This window comes from Triturus cristatus, chromosome 6 (genome assembly GCF_964204655.1).
Source record: "Triturus cristatus chromosome 6, aTriCri1.1, whole genome shotgun sequence".
NCBI lineage: Eukaryota > Metazoa > Chordata > Amphibia > Caudata > Salamandridae > Triturus > Triturus cristatus.
The window spans coordinates 1806972323-1806988693 of NC_140589.1; the positions used below are offsets into that span (position 1 = coordinate 1806972323).

The following is a 16371-nucleotide window of genomic DNA, read 5'->3' on the forward strand; positions in this document are numbered from 1 at the left end:
AATTTGCTCTGAGCGTATCTGATATTTCTTTATTGTTCAAAATTTCAACAGTTCATAAACAACAGGGAATTTCAGCCAACGCGTTTCGTTCTCATAGAGAACTTCATCAGGGCTGAAAATATAAACAAAAACATACATATAAATATGACCATATGTAAGGAAGAATCACAGAAAAACATATATTCACTTAAAACAAATAAGACAGAAAAGAGTTAAAGAACATTTAGAAAGTTTTGTGTTAGAAATCAATAATATATCCACATACAAAAATAACTCATATATATATATATATATATTACAGTTGACAATACATATATAGTCCTCAAGTTTGACATCAAGAAACTATCCATACTGACTGTATTAATACAGAGTATACATTGAAATTCCTATTGATCTCTCCTGATCTGAAAGCAAGCAATCCTAACCATCTCATTTTAAATGTGGGTCATTTGCTATACTTGCTTTTTGTTGAAACACTTGGAATTTTCGCAATTTGTATGACCTAAGTGATATTACATTGATGGCAGCACCACTACTCTGAAAATTGTTCCAGCTCCACTGTGGCATGCAGAGTTCTGTATTGTGCAAATTAAGCAGTCCATCCTCACATATAGATTGTGTGCTGCATAGCAATATTAATATTTTCTGGTCTTTCAGATCTGATCCACCAAGAGTTTACCTGTAACCAATGTGTCATCCATTGGCTTATAAATATGGTGTTGTGTGTAGTGGGTGCCTTTGTGAGGGTGGGTGTGGGGTTCTAGCTCCTGTCTCTTATTGATTGTAGCACAGTTCAGGCAAGTTATGGTTTCGCTAAATTGATGTCACATATACTATGATATCATCGATGGAAATGTAAATCTTTATAGTGCCATTAACCCACATATGAAAGGAACATGTACAGAGCCTCAGGGTATAGTCGGGAAGTTTAACTCAATCATGAAGTACCATTGTGACATACTGGTGTGGCTCTGCCTTTTGGTAATGATTTTCAGGAGACTCATCTTAACACATATCCTCACCATGAACGGGTTGCTTAAGACCACCTGCTATTTTAATTGGAGGAACCCAAGGGGGTAGTTCCCATGACCTTTCCAAAGATTGTAGTGTGCTCCAGTTTTGCTAGCTTTTCCTCAACTTTTTATGCATTTTTAAGACCAGGATTTAGCAGGCTGACTGGCGGTACAGTGTAGTTGATGAGGAGTTTCAAGGCGTTCCCTTTTAAGCACTAAGAAAGTCATGAAATAAACCTGTACTTAACCATCTGGTAGCATGGCCCAAAGCAGTGAGGCTTAAATTTAGAGGCACTATTTTAAGTATTTATGCAGCACTCAACCAGTAATAAGTGAAAACACACCACAAGAAAAAATCCCAAATCAATTTAGAGAAATAGCATAGATTTCAATAAGTAAAATGACAAGGTTCAAGGTTCTTTATTTTTTGCACGATTAAGCAAAATCATTGCAAATTATCAACTTAAAACACTGCAAGTACATTAAAAAAGACATTAATGTAAATAATGAAAAATGCTAACATGAACAAAATCTCTTTATAGTTCACTGTAAGCCAAGTTGCAAAAAAACCAAGCATTTGCAATGCAATAGGTCTCGCATTTGCAAGAGTTTAAGCTATGGGCATTGTAAATGACAAGGCCTTTTATTTATATGTTTTGATAATTAACAAATAAATAAAAGGCATTGTCATTTACAATGCCAATAGCACAAACACTTGTAAATGCGAGACCTATTTCACTTTAAAAAGCGGCCGCCATTGTTCCGGGCTGCTTGGAATATGAAAGTGTGCATGTGGTGCCTGCAGTAGGGGAAACTTATCAAAGAATATAATGTTTACAGACTCAATAAGACTAACAGTGTAACAACAGAAGTAAAAGGGCCAGTCCTCAAGGGAGTTTACAAATGAAGACAAGGCGGTACTAAGGAGGGACTAACAAGCCTATTAACGAATCAGAAGCCAGCATTTACTAAGGATAATGACACAAGCCAATGAAAAATATGGACGTAGTGTGGGCGGAGCTACAAATCCATGCTCAAATACAGCATGACTCGCAGAGCAGCGCATGCGGTGCCCAGGCTTGGCCTAAAAAAGCAAGAACATCAAGGAAAAGGACATAAGGTTTACAACCTTTTAGACTTCAATTCAATTGTGACCAGATGCTAAAGATGCAGGCCTTCCACCACATGGGTAGTTAAAGTGCAAAACTATCAACACCAAGGGACTCTCTCTCATCAAAGTCCTCTGTCAGCTGTTGAAGTATAAAAGACATATCAGAAACAATTGAAAATCCGAGGGCTATAGAAGCTGAGAAATCTCATTTTATCAAAGTTTGTTAAATGTAATCTACTAATATCAATTTAAAAACAGTCACAGGTTTGAAGACCTTTGGAGCTGCATTAAGTTGTAGCTAGAAAGGAGAGCTGTGGGCAACTCACAAATTAGCAATTAAAGTGCAAATGTTTAATCACCCAGGAACCCTCTCTTATCAAGGTCTACTAAAAACTGCTGTATGAACAATTACGTACAATGCTTTACAAACCCAGGAATCCCTTCTCATTAAGTTCTACTATAAACTGCTGTTTGAACAATTGAAGTGCGAATCCTTTGAACGCCCAAGAACCCCATATCATTAAGGTCTACTAGGAACTGCTGCAATTAAGGCAGGCTATGAATGCTAAAAGACACCCTGTCATTCGTTAGAAGTGAATAACTGATCTGAATCGAAGTGCCATCAAAGAGGTAGCAATAAGGGAGCCCAGCATTTCGAAACTCTGTTAAATAGCACCTGAAAGAATACAAGGCGCAGACACCCCATGTTAAATATTAGGGGAGAGGTGGGAACTGGATTCAAGTCTCGGCAACGACGCTACACATTCTGTGATTCTGGGCAAATCACGTAATTTCACCATGCCTAACAAAAATGAATGCGTTCATCTGTAACAGAACTGGTGCCCATGTAAAGCGCTCTGATACCCAATACCTCGGGTCTAGTTTGCGCTATATAAAACTCTTAAATAAATAAATAAAAATAAAAAGTACAGTGCGAATACTATTTAGCCACAGGATTCAGCAGTTATTTCTCAGTGAGATTGGAAACGGAAGGAAACTGACAGGTTACTGCTGACCGTGCACGCTATGATTTTATTTAAAAACTTGCTTTGTTCCACTACCTCTCGCTCTGCTGTACCGCGCCCTCTCATTATCACGAGGGTAGGTAATAGCGCGAGTTATTTCTTTTATTTTGGATGATTATTTTAGACGCCACTATATTTGATATTTAATCAAATGTTGTATTGCCCACTTACTCGCACCTTAAAATTGTGAAACACATCTCGCTACTTAGCGAGTTAAACAAGGACCATACCAGGTTAGGGCCTGCTACTGAGCGCTATTTTGGTTAGCGCTCTAGTGGCTGGGGCTATTTAATCAGGGGGATGCAAGAGCGCGTGCAGTGGGCGCGCCGATGCCATGCCCGGAGGCGCACCAGAGGCAAGCCCGTCTGCGCCCGTCCGCGCCAGTCCATCGCCAAGAACCAGGACCCCTGGTCGTTTTCAATGAGTCATGTTAAAGGCTCCTAGCCTACACTACAGCTATACGCGCGACCAACTACTAAATATTAAGCCTGTCCCTTGCAAGCTGTTTATTCATTCGCATCACCTATTTGACGGCACATTTTCATGTCTGGCCTGCAGATTCCAGAGTACTGTATATTCCAATCCTCCTTCGATCTCTTTAGAACAGTCTCACACTAGTGAAACTTCTGATTCACTCAGTAACACCCTTTTTGACTCGGATCAATCTTCATCAAACAACACTAAATGGAATTGTTTCCTGGCCAATGTTAGGTCTCTCCCTAAGCATGCCGTCAATATATGGGACCTCTTAACTGACCTAAATCCGGAGATAGGCTTTATCACTGAGACCTGGATAAAACCCTCTTCCATCCCAGCCATTACTATGGCCATTCCTGAGGGTTATCGCTTTTTGAGACTTGACAGGATAGGCCGAGCTGGTGGTGGTATAGCTATAATCTATAAAGATGCTCTGTCCATCACTATCCTTGACCAAGTGTGTACAGAGACATTTGAATGCCTCATATTTAGAATAGACCTTCTTGCACAATGCAGTTGGAAAGGAGCTTTGGTGTACAGGCCCCCTGGCCCGATATTGGACTTCACTAGCCAATTACATGAGTTTATTTCTCCACACATAATTGCTACTCGCAATTTTCTTCTGTTAGGAGATTTTAACATCCATAGTGAAGATGCTCATAACCAGGACGCGATGCTATGCCTGCGAGATCCGGCCGCTTCTGGACTTGTAAGAATTAACTCAGCTCCCACTAATGTAGCTGGTCATACTTTAGATCTTATCCTAACTAATTCCCAGGACATTGAATGCGGTGACACCAATCCGCTTACTTGGACAGATCATTCCTTGATAAATTTCCAACTTATCAGTCCTATTATTATTTCTGCCACGCCTATAATTCCGGCTAACCGATGGTATAGACCCTGGCATAAATTGACGCCTGATCACTTTCTCTCCCCGTTTCTTTCTTGGGATAGGGAAACCGTGTCCTATAATGTTGAACAACAACTTCTCCATTTCAATTCAGTCATCTCTAACGTCCTCGACAAGTCAGCTCCTATGAAGCTTCAATCTCACCCTTTGAAAGCCACTCCTACAGATTGGTACTCCCCTGCTTTGCGAGATGAAAAGAGCTCATGTAAAAAGCTAGAGCGAACATGGCGACTCTCTCATAATGAGCAAAACAAAGTTAGCTATAAGATCGCCTTGACCACGTACCATAAAAATATTAAAAAGGCCCGCAAATTTCACATTGCATCTTTACTAGATCAAGCTGGAAATAACTCCAGGATGCTTTTCCATATCTTGAAAACTTTTACTAGCCCGAAAGCCTGTGAGACTATTGACACTTCTTCGCAATCTCTATGTGATAAATTTCCTCTTTCTTTATTCAGAAAGTTGAAAATATTTATCAGAAAATCATTTTGGCAAATTCCTCTTCCTCCCTTCCTATAGTAGTCTATTCTAACCATATGAATACACACTCTCAACTAAACACTTTCCCCACTGTTGCTGTTACAGAAGTTATATCCCTTCTTAAATGTACCAAATCAGGTTCCCCTCTCGATATTATTCCCGCTAAAGTATCCTCTAAATTTTCGGCTCAACTTGCCTTACCCATTTGCACCATTCTCAATAGCTCCTTGAGCTCTGGTAGTCTCCCGTCGGAATGGAAACATGCTAAAATCATCCCCATCCGTAAAAACATGAAGATTCACACCTCTGCGCTGACCAACTACCGCCCCATCTCTCTGCTTCCCTTGCAGAGCAAGCTTATTTGTTGAATCCACCCACTCCCTTGATGTTTCCTCAATCGGGCTTTCGGGCCAAACATAGCACGGAGACTGCCTTAGTAGAGGTGACTGACAATACCAGGATGGCACTGGATAATGGTCAGGCAGCACTTTTGGTGCTGCTTGACCTTTCAGCAGCATTCAACACTATCTCCCACCAGATTCTTTTGGAGAGGTTACAGGATTTGGGAGTTCAGGGACTCGCTCTGAAATGGTTGACTGACTTCTTAACTGACAGAACACAGACAGTCACCCTGGGCCCTTTTAAATCTGCCCCTTCCCGGGTTACCAAGGGGGTCCCTCAGGGCTCATGTCTGAGCCCGACTCTTTTTAATATCTATGTGACCCCTCTGGCGAAACTTATGAGAAGTTTGGGTTTTAATCCCATTTCTTAAGCAAATGATACCCAACTCCTCCTTACCTTTGACAAAAATAGATCTGACATCCAACATATCTTCTCCCAGCGCATGATGGCTATTGCCTCTTGGATGCAAAGTAATTTCCTCCAATTAAACGCTGAAAAATCTGAGATTATGCTCTTTGGAGGTGCCGCCATTTGTTGGTCCCCTATTTGGTGGCCTGAGGAGTTGGGTAAAGCCCCTACTCCTAAAGAAGTGATCAAAAATCTTGGTGTTAAAATCGATCAAAAGCTCACTCTAGATGCCCATGTCAACTCAACGATTGGCACCTGCTACTATGTCTTGGGTCTACTCAGGAGAATTTTTCCCTTACTTCCTCCGGCGACCTGGAAAACATTGATACAGGCTTTGATCTTGAGTAGAATTGATTAGTGTAATGCCCTGCTTCTTTCGACCAATGAAGCCTCCTTAAACAAATTGCAGGTTGTGCAGAATACGGCGGCCCGCCTAGTTACGGGAGCCCCGCTCAGGACTCCCTCTGTGCCCCTTTTGACTAAGCTCCACTGGCTTCCAGTAAGGAAACGAGTGAAATTTAAGATAGGCTGTATTGTCTTCAAGGCCTTAAACGGTCTCGGCCCGTCCTATCTCTCTAGCAAAATAACCAACTACACTCCTCTACGCTCTCTTAGGTCAGGATCTAAATGCTTAATCTCCATCCCTAGAATTAAAAAATCGCGTAGCGGCGGTAAAGCTTTTTCTTATCTGGCCCCGGTTTTCTGGAATGAATTACCACAACATCTTTGTGATTGTATGACCATCTCTCATTTCAGAAAACTCCTTAAAACCTACCTCTTCTAATCAGCTCGCTGATGCAGCAGAGCCGTTACAAGCGCAGAGATGCCCCTCGGGGTGATTCAGCGCTATATAAGATCATAAATCAAATCAAATCAATCGAAAGAAGTAGGGTGTCAACGCCCACATTGAAAACAGGTAAAGTGCAAGTTCTATTTTACGACCACTTTCAATGTGGCTTTACGGCTAAAGGGGCCGACTTTGAAGCTGGGGAAGGAGGTTCGCTTCTGGCGGGAGGCAAAAAAACCCTGTGTTTCTGGACAAATCACTTAATCTACCCGTGCCTAAAACATGAATGTATCCATCTGTAAGGCAATAGGTGCTCATGTAAAGCGCTCTAATACCTTTGGGTTGTGTTTGCACTGTATAAAACTGGAATATTCACACAAGAAACATTGTTATAGCAGACTTTATAGATTTTAAAATTCTTGCAGATAATTGACAAGAGTCCCCCCTTAAACATTTGGCTACAGCAGCTTTACAAGATCTAATGTTCAGCCGTATGAAGATTGGTGCTAGCCAAAGGCACCTGAGGCGGATGAGATAAGTGCACACACCAGTAAATTGGGGGCGGTTCTACAGCTGCTTTCAAGCATTTGCACCTAGGCCATTGGGTTTTTTACAATTTCTCTCATGTGGAATAGCTAACGATGACTCTTCTGAGAGAAAGCCCAGGGGAGGAAACCTATCTGCAGTTCCTCGAGGAGTAAAGGCCAACCAATTCTTCCACAAGGAAACAAAAGGGCTGGGCTCGATTATACCCCATAGGGCCTGACTTCAGCCTTGGAGATCCTGTCAACAGCCTGCCGGAGATCCTGATGCAGTAACATGACACTGGTACCCACCCGTGTCCATCCTTTGCCTCAGGTGCCTCCTTAGATCCATCAATAGCTGCCAGGATTTTCACTGTATCCGTAGGAATAGCAGTGGCAAGCCGGGGCAGTACTATGCATTAGATGGAGATGTGGATGCTGCAGCTGCCAAAGGCGGGTATACTTATCAAGGGTGACTTCTTTATTGCAGTGCTTGGAGGCTTTGTCCCTTTTCATGGTGGATGCTGGTTGGTGTCCGCAATGTATCCCGGCTGAAGCAACAAGTAAGGTGGAGATGACCTGCCTGTGCTTGGCGGCACAATCAGTGAAACCTGGACCCTTAGGCAGACACATCTCCGCCATGGGCGGTCCAGATGTGGGGCCCCTTCACTGGAGGTCAGAGGGGCACAACAGGTGGGAGAAAATGTCTGATGCAGGTTGAATTCAAAGGAAGAGCCCCACTGTGGCTCTGGGTCCTCCAGGAGCCTTCAAGGGCAGGGCCCAGCATACTCACCAGTGGGGGCCCGACGCATGGACATGATTCCTTGATATGCAGATTGGAGTTGGTGATGTGAGCCGGCTAGATCACGTGTGCCATTCTCGGCGGCCAGCCATGCCTGACATCACAAATATTGAGTGCATTGCCTCCTCATTCCGACCCTCAACACAGATGTGATTTACCCTGCCGTTGAAATTTCAGTCTATATCCAAGGTGCAAATGAGCCTTGCAGGCATCTTCAAATACCCACAAACGCACAAGTTTCTTGTGTTCACTTACTATTGAAAGGTATTCTTGCCTACTTTGCCCCCAAACCTTCACCCACCCAAATGAATTGACATTTTGTGAGTACAAAAATAAATAAAAAAATGCATTTAGATGCACAAATTGATTTTTGAATCAGCCTTTAAGAAAATTGTTTTTGGGGGGAATGGAGTGCATACATTCATTTTAATGGGTTGCAGAGTTATTATGGAAAATGGGCCAGGTGGATGATCAAATATGCTATGTCTTCTGCTCTCCCAGGGTCAGGTGTTTCAGCCATAACTGTACAAGATACTTTTGCTTTCCTCTCTTTAGTCACCTATACATATGTGTGGAATAATCCACACTGTCCAGTTCATCTAACTGAAGTTCTAAATTTTGCTTTTTACTAGTATCACTTTACAAAAGATAGCAATTGAACAGGTTTTCCACTAGTCTATGTGCTTCGAAGCTCTTTTCTACACCCATTAATCAATTCTTTATATCTAATCAAACATATTGGCATTTCTGCTGTGTGCTCTCGTTTCAGATGTGCGACCATTTCATCGATCGCTTCTGGAGCAACACAGACATTTCAGTGCGATGGAATGGTTGGTCGCTATGTCAGTATCATCATAAGAGGCAGAGAGGACTATCTGACACCCTGTGAAGTGGAGGTCTTTGGCTACCCTGAAGAACAAACATCCACCTGCGTCTGTTGAAGAACATGATAAAAATACGCATACAAATCTGATAGCTTTTGTGGAATATATTAAAACAATTAAAGCTTTAACCTAAAATGCATAATTGATATGTACTGATTAATATCTAATAATCATGATTTTAATTTCAATTTATTACAGATGACTGTTCTCTTCATTGATTATTCTCAAAGCATCCTAATGTTTATATAATTTAGTTGAAAGGCGTGTAATATATATGCAAAAACCTACTTATTTTTTCTCATTATGTCACATGTGCTGCCATTAAAAGTTCTTCCTTATGTATTTACATTTTAGGAGATTTTGTTAATGAGATTCCTATTACGTTCCTCTTGTGATAAAATACATTTGGTAGCAGTGGTCGTAATTTGCATACCGGCTTTTATCAAATGCATTTATATTTTTTGAAACAACCTGTACTAGGAGGTTAGTTTAGAAAATACAGAATCATAGTGAGTCGCAGTTTGGCCTACCTCATTACTATTAATGAAGTAGATTGTAAATTGGGAATCACTATGATTGGCTGGGGTCAGCAGACCATCATGTCTGTGATTGCTTTTAAATAAAGCAATATTTTTTATTTCAACACAGCCTGTCTTCTCAAAAGAAAAACGAGCTGTGTTTGAAATAATATGTACAACGTTTAACAAAATGGGTCACTGCCTGCCTCAACAAATGATTTTGTTAACATTCACAAAGGGAAAGGTGTCTCTTAAGGGAAAGGGTTACTGCTTCCTTTGAGGTGGTGGTAAAATACCATAAGGAAACTGTATTTGGAAGGAACGCCTTTAGCATGCCCCTTCCAATTATAGTTGTAATAGTTGCCTAAGCCCACTTAACAATTCAGAAAACATTTTCTGAATCGTTAAATAGGTTTAGTAGATTTAAGGAAGTGTTTTAGCATTCTCAGATTCTCTGATTTACCAAATCAGAGGGTTTGCAAATGCTAAAACCTTAATATATGAGGCCATTACTCTCATCCAAAGCCCTCATTCTTGCTAGAGGAGGAGACTTCTTGAGCAAAGCAATAGATCTCTTTTTGTAAAATACATCATATTATGAGTGGCTCATCATGAGTCACCAAAACAAATACACATTTTTGGCATCTCAATTAACTTTAAGTGTACTTTATGTGATTCAAAAGACAGCAGGGCCTCACCAAGGTAATGTCTCTATCTAAAACACTGCAGGGACTCAACAAAATGATGTCTCCAGGTGACATTTCCATCTCAAACAAAGCAGGACCCCATGAAGGTGATCTCTTCCATCAGAAACACAGCAGGACCCTATCAAGGTGCTGTTGCCAATCTGAAACACAGCAGGGATTCACCAAGGTAATGTCTCACATCTGAAACACAGCAGGGATTCACCAAGGTAATGTCTCATATCTGAAACACATCAGGGATTCACCAAGGTAATGTCTCATATCTGAAACACAGCAGGGATTCACCAAGGTAATGTCTTACATCTGAAACACAGCAGGGATTCACCAAGGTAATGTCTCACATCTGAAACCCAACAGGGATTCACCAAGGTAATGTCTCCATCTAAAACACAGCAGGGATTCACCAAGGTAATGTCTTACATCTGAAACACAGCAGGGATTCACCAAGGTAATGTCTCACATCTGAAACTCAACAGGGATTCACCAAGGTAATGTCTCCATCTAAAACACAGCAGGGATTCACCAAGGTAATGTCTCACATCTGAAACGCAACAGGGATTCACCAAGGTAATGTCTCACATCTGATACACAGCAGGGATTCACCAAGGTAATGTCTCACATCTGAAACACAGCAGGGATTCACCAAGGTAATGTCTCATATCTGAAACCCAACAGGGATTCACCAAGGTAATGTTTCACATCTGAAACACAGCAGGGATTCACCAAGGTAATGTCTCACATCTGAAACACAGCAGGGATTCTCCAAGGTAATGTCTCACATCTGAAACACAACAGGGATTCACCAAGGTAATGTCTCCATCTAAAACACAGCAGGGATTCACCAAGGTAATGTCTCACATGTAAAACACAGCAGGGATTCACCAAGGTAATGTCTCACATCTGAAACACAGCAGGGATTCACCAAGGTAATGTCTCACATCTGAAACGCAACAGGGATTCACCAAGGTAATGTCTCCATCTAAAACACAGCAGGGATTCACCAAGGTAATGTCTCACATCTGAAACGCAACAGGACCTTCCCATCTCAAAAGCATCAGGACCTCAACAAGGTGAGGTTGCCCTTCTGAAACACACAAGTACCTCATCTAAATGATGTCTCCCATCTGAAATGCAGTTGAGCCTAACCAACGCAATAATTAAGATCTGAAATCCAACATTATCTCACCAATGAAGCTTAAAGCAACCTTCAGATATGGCACAGTACATTCTTCTCAGCCCTGTTTTAAACTAAATCACATTACTACAAAAGTGTGTCATAGCTCAACAATTTTGCACCTTCCCTTGAGTCAGAATCCACTAAAGTGCATGCTTCAAAATTCGTGCACCTTGGTCAAGCATAGCAATTTTGATTACGCCATTGGTGAAACCTGCTTCAAAGAAGACCCCGCCCCTGAAACTACACTTGCCTCGCCCCCTGACTTTCTGATTAAACACATTGATTGCGCTAATGGAATCAGCGGAGGTGCTGCTTGTGTACACACTGTAATTAAAGCAATTAAGAGGGACGAGATGTAGGCTCGAGCACTCACTCAGTATGTTCTGGCATGACTTAATAGGACTGAATTAACAAAGGTACATACGTTTAAACTGATCACGTTTCAAATACTCAAGCTACATTAAACAAGATACAGCTAGTAAACACCTGCTTTGCTGCACATTAATGAATGAGGTGAGCATAGGAAATGAAGGAGATGACAATGCAGTGATTGAGCTTAACAAACAATACCAGGTTCAGTAAATGAAAGGCTCCTGTGATCAAGCCTGGGCAAAGGGCCTTTAAAATTGCAACACACAAGAACATTCTGGACATGGCTTCCTTGGAGGAACGCATCGATACAATTACTTTTTTAGAAAATGAACATCATCGTGAATGGACTTCTATTGCATGGATTTTCTGAAATGGAAAATGACAGAGAAACAGATGCACATAAAGATTGAACATTAACATAAATTAAAAGTGCACATTATTTCACCAAATGTGAAATGGTGTCAATTCAAACTGTCTGAGGCCTACTAAGGCTAACTTAAACATGCCTAAATTAAGCATTGTTTTCTAATTATAAAAAACACTTTTGAAAAACTCCTATTTGAGGCCCAGGGATGTCCAGCCAAATATGACAAGGTTTGGGGCAAATGGACAAATCAACTGGACTAACCGAAACAAGGCTTGCAAATGTACGTCAATGTAATGTGCATGCGCCATGGGTGTGGTCTCAGCCATTTGTTTGTATTCAAAACTAGCACATGCAGTAATGCCTTGTAACACTGGATAAAAGTCTGAAGCTGTAAATTGTTTGATCTTGAAAATCAATAAAGTTGATTGTCATAAAAAAAACACTCTTTCACACTTTCACACATGTATTTGTAGATCGGATTATAATGCATTTACTTACTCAGGGTTCATGCTTTATACTACTGAGTGCAAACCCCAGCAATAAATTTAGATCCATCAACCACCCTTGAAAGTATTGCTATCTAGAGACCCCCTGGCTCCGTCAGCAATTTTAGAGCCTCTCTTTCTGAAATGTTGTCTTGCTTGCTATCAAACACTTAGGGCCTGATACTGATGCGGTTAGGAAGGCCTCCTAACGGCATTTGCTCCTTCCAAATCGGATCGGGAACGTGTTTTCCCGACCGAGGGCCCAATTATGATGCGGTTAGGAACATATGCTCCCGTTGAAGTTAATGGGAGTCCAACCAAATTGTATCTGGAAGCATCCGGATGCATCGGACTCCGCCGGTCGGACTCTCCTGATCCGAGTGGGTCAGAAACTATTTCCCAACCGATTCGGTCGGGAAGCTTTTCCAACCCGCATCAGAATCGGGCCCTTAATTGTGCTGGGCGAATTTAACCTTCACACTAATGATTCTAACAATGTCGAGGCACAAACATTGCTGACAACCTACACACCTTGTGAGCATTAACATTGATTGTGTATTTCATTATTCCTCCATTAATCGAATATTTGTTCTCAGAACAGCTGGCATGGCCGAACCATAAGATTATACACTTTTGTATTCGCCTCTCCCAGAAAATTCTGGGGGTTCACCCAGACACTGTGCAAAGGCATAGGTGGAAAATAAACTACACCAATTGGGCCAAACTCCCTAAAAAAACTGTCCTCTTATTATCTCTGTATGATCCATTTAACTATAACAAACATTTTAATGACTAGCTCGCTTGAGAACCTGATTCCTGCTAAATTGTTCCACCATCATTATTAAATCCCTTAAACCTCATGGTTCACTTAACACGTAGAGGCTTAAATACAAGCCCCTTGCACTGCCAGTGTATTACTTGTTATTATACTCTGGCGGTGCAGAGTGCCGACCCATATCTACGAGGTCACGCAAAGCCACTGTGAGAAGCTGGCCTGGTATATGATGTCCACTAATTAAAGTGGGCACCCTGCACCAGTCCAGACAGCCCTTATAGTGATTTAAGAGGTCTCAGACAACCTTAGAAAGTTCTTGAAGGAGTGTAAAGCAGCTTGTTTTACCATAATGCAATCTTATAGGATAGATCAAATTAAAAAGAACCAAACAATGTATTTATAAAAATATGTATTTATTATATAATACTCTATAGTACGTTTCCATATCTCCTACACGGAGATATAAATAAAGCACACAATACTATAGCAAAGAAATCACAGTATATAGTACTAATATACAGTGGGCCCCAGAGGGGACCAAACCATATACTAAGAAAGTGGTATAAGAACCACGACTCAAGTCTGGATAATGTCGAGAGGACATAGAATCGCTGGGACCCCAAGGTGATTAGATAGGGACTCCACAGAGGATGGGTGCAGTGTAGGAACATGCCCCCATGCTCTGTACAACTCTATGTGAAAGTCGGAGTTTTAAAGATTAAAGACCCTTCCCAGTGGACCCTGAAGAAACCCCGTGGAAGACAAAAGGTTGGAGAGCCACCCCTCCCATGGATACCATAGTACCCAAGTTACCTATCCCAGGGAAGCCGGGTGCATAGGTGTGAAGTGGAGTCGGAAACCGCCGTCAAACCCAATGGAGGACTTCAGAAAAGTGCCACTGCTGGAAGAGGAGAAAGTGTCAGTTGGAATCCCAATGTGGATTCTTGTCGAAGAGTACCTGAAAGCAGGGGGGACAGAGTCTGAGTCACTTGAGAGTGACCAGGGGCTCGGTAGATGAATGCCCACCGATGTCGGATGCCTCAGGATAGCTGACGGGGACCTTGGCTCTGCAGCTGCAGAGACCAGGTGACGTTGAGGATGACCAGGAGCCGGATGTGAGCTGTCCCACAAAGGATGTCAAGGGCTGAAGGGGTCGGTGTCCGGCGGGAGCACCAAAAAGACTTGGCAAAAGCAACCAACGGAGAAGGTCAAGGAAGTGTACAGTTCGGACCAGCAAGGTCCAGGAGTCTCACCACAAGCAGAGGAGTCAGGGTAAGCCTGGAGCAACCAGGGGAGCCCAGGAAAAGCAAAGTTGACCCTCAATTGGACCCACTGGCCGGAGGCACATGAGTCATGGGAGGACCTCGAGCAGCTTTACAAAACAACAGGCTACGGAGTACTCGGTGCGAGGTGGTTGAAGATCTTTGTGGAAAAAGGTGCCAGAGGTTGGGGCTACTCGGAGCCCAATGCACTTGCTGCAGAATTGCCAACAAGCACATGCACTTACAGAAGTACGCTGTGCACAGGGGTTCGGGTACTGCAGCCCCAACGGGGGATTCTGACCTCAGACTTGGTGAGAAGGCAACTCGGGCCTCGAGGGAAGTAGAAACCCACCTCCTGTGTTGCTGAACCTTTCGGAGTCTGGGGGAGCTTGGGATCAGCAGACCGGTCAGCTGTGTTGAGATGCCTGCTAATGCAGCGGAGTGACTCCTTCACTCCTAGGGAGATTATCTTCAGGTGTCTTGGATGCTCCACAGGTCCTACACAGATCCTGTATGGTGCACAGGCACAGGCGATGCAGCAGACTGAGAGGGAGATGAAGTCAGGCCCAAACGAAGTCCAGCGAAGTCCAGAGTGCCCAGACAGTCGAAGTGCAGTGGTTTCAGTTCTGAATCTTGTTCACGACCAATCTAAGGTCCTACAGCCAGGTAAGCCCTTAAGTACCCACGGGAGAGTGTTGAAAAGATTCTGGGGACACTCCCAGGGAGGGTCTGGACAGGGGGCAGGTTACTCCCATGTCCTTTGTCCAGTTTCACACTAGAGCGGGAGCCAACGGCTCCCAGGACTGGTTTGAACTGGACTATGCACAGGGACACCAAATGTGCCCCTCATGCAGACTTTCGGATGCTGGCAAGCGCACTCACCCAGCCCTAATACGTTAAATCCTGTCTGGGAGGTGGTCACACCTCCCTTTGGAAGGATGCCAATTGTTCTGCCTTCCCCTGTTTGAGCTTGGCTCAGCAGAAGGAAGGCAGAAATGTGTCTCTAGTCGGCAGCAGCCATTTTGTGCTGTCCGAGCTAAAAGGCTGGTTCCCAGAACACCAGTGGTCCTACGAAGCACACATCTGAGGGGTGGAATCATACCTTCCACACTGGTTACCGGTGTGGGGGTATGATTCAAAGATGTTTTGTTTCACCGTTTTAGAGTTGGTCATCACGTGGTCGCGTAATGCCCCACTATATATAGTATATGGACTCCGTAGGCCGCAGGGGTGTCCTGCTCTTGCAGGGCACCCTCTCACTTAGAACCAAGCACCCTGCCTTCAGGATTCTCAAGGCCTGTTATAGGGGTGACTTATAGGTTTTAAGTGCAGTGACCTTAAGATATAGTAAACCTATATCTTTAGTAAGTGGTGCATGCACCAACTTACACAGGCTGCAATGGCAATGGCAGGCCTGTAGTTCCATTTTGAATGGGCTCTCATGGGTGGCATAATACATGCTGCAGCCCATGGGAAACCTCTGCGGTACAAATGCCCTGAGTACATGGGTACCATATACTAGGGACTGACAAGGGTACCCCAGTATGCAATCTGGGGTGTAACTAAGTACATAACACAACAGTTTTAGGAGAAAGCAGATAGACTGGGGTCCTGATTAGCAGGATCACAGTCAGACTATTCGAAAACAGCATTACATCAGCAAAGAAAGTGGGGGTAACCATAAGAAGCCGATCCTGCTTTCCTACAGCCACTTTGCGAAACTTTTCTTCGCCTGGCAGATTTGGTGTAACGCAACGCTTCGCAAGTCGCTGCGTTGCCTTCCACTGCGTATGGGAGGTTGTTTCATAAGCATTGTGGTGAGTATTCCCCCACAACACCCATGGGTTTTGACGCATTCCCAGATATACATGGATCTGTAAAC

The 16371-nt window shown here is 43.0% G+C and overlaps 1 protein-coding gene across 2 annotated transcripts in view; it reads left to right on the forward strand.

The window, feature by feature from the left end:
- The window catches only part of LOC146822051 (fucolectin-like), a 61651-nt gene extending 52474 nt beyond the window's left edge, over positions 1-9177 (forward strand). For both annotated transcript variants that reach the window (XM_085613167.1, XM_085613168.1), the window contains exon 4: positions 8715-9177. In XM_085613167.1, the coding sequence (XP_085469293.1) occupies positions 8715-8886 (172 nt within the window). In that variant the 3' untranslated portion in view covers positions 8887-9177. The remainder of the gene's footprint in view (positions 1-8714) is intronic.
- The last annotated feature ends 7194 nt before the right edge of the window (positions 9178-16371 follow it).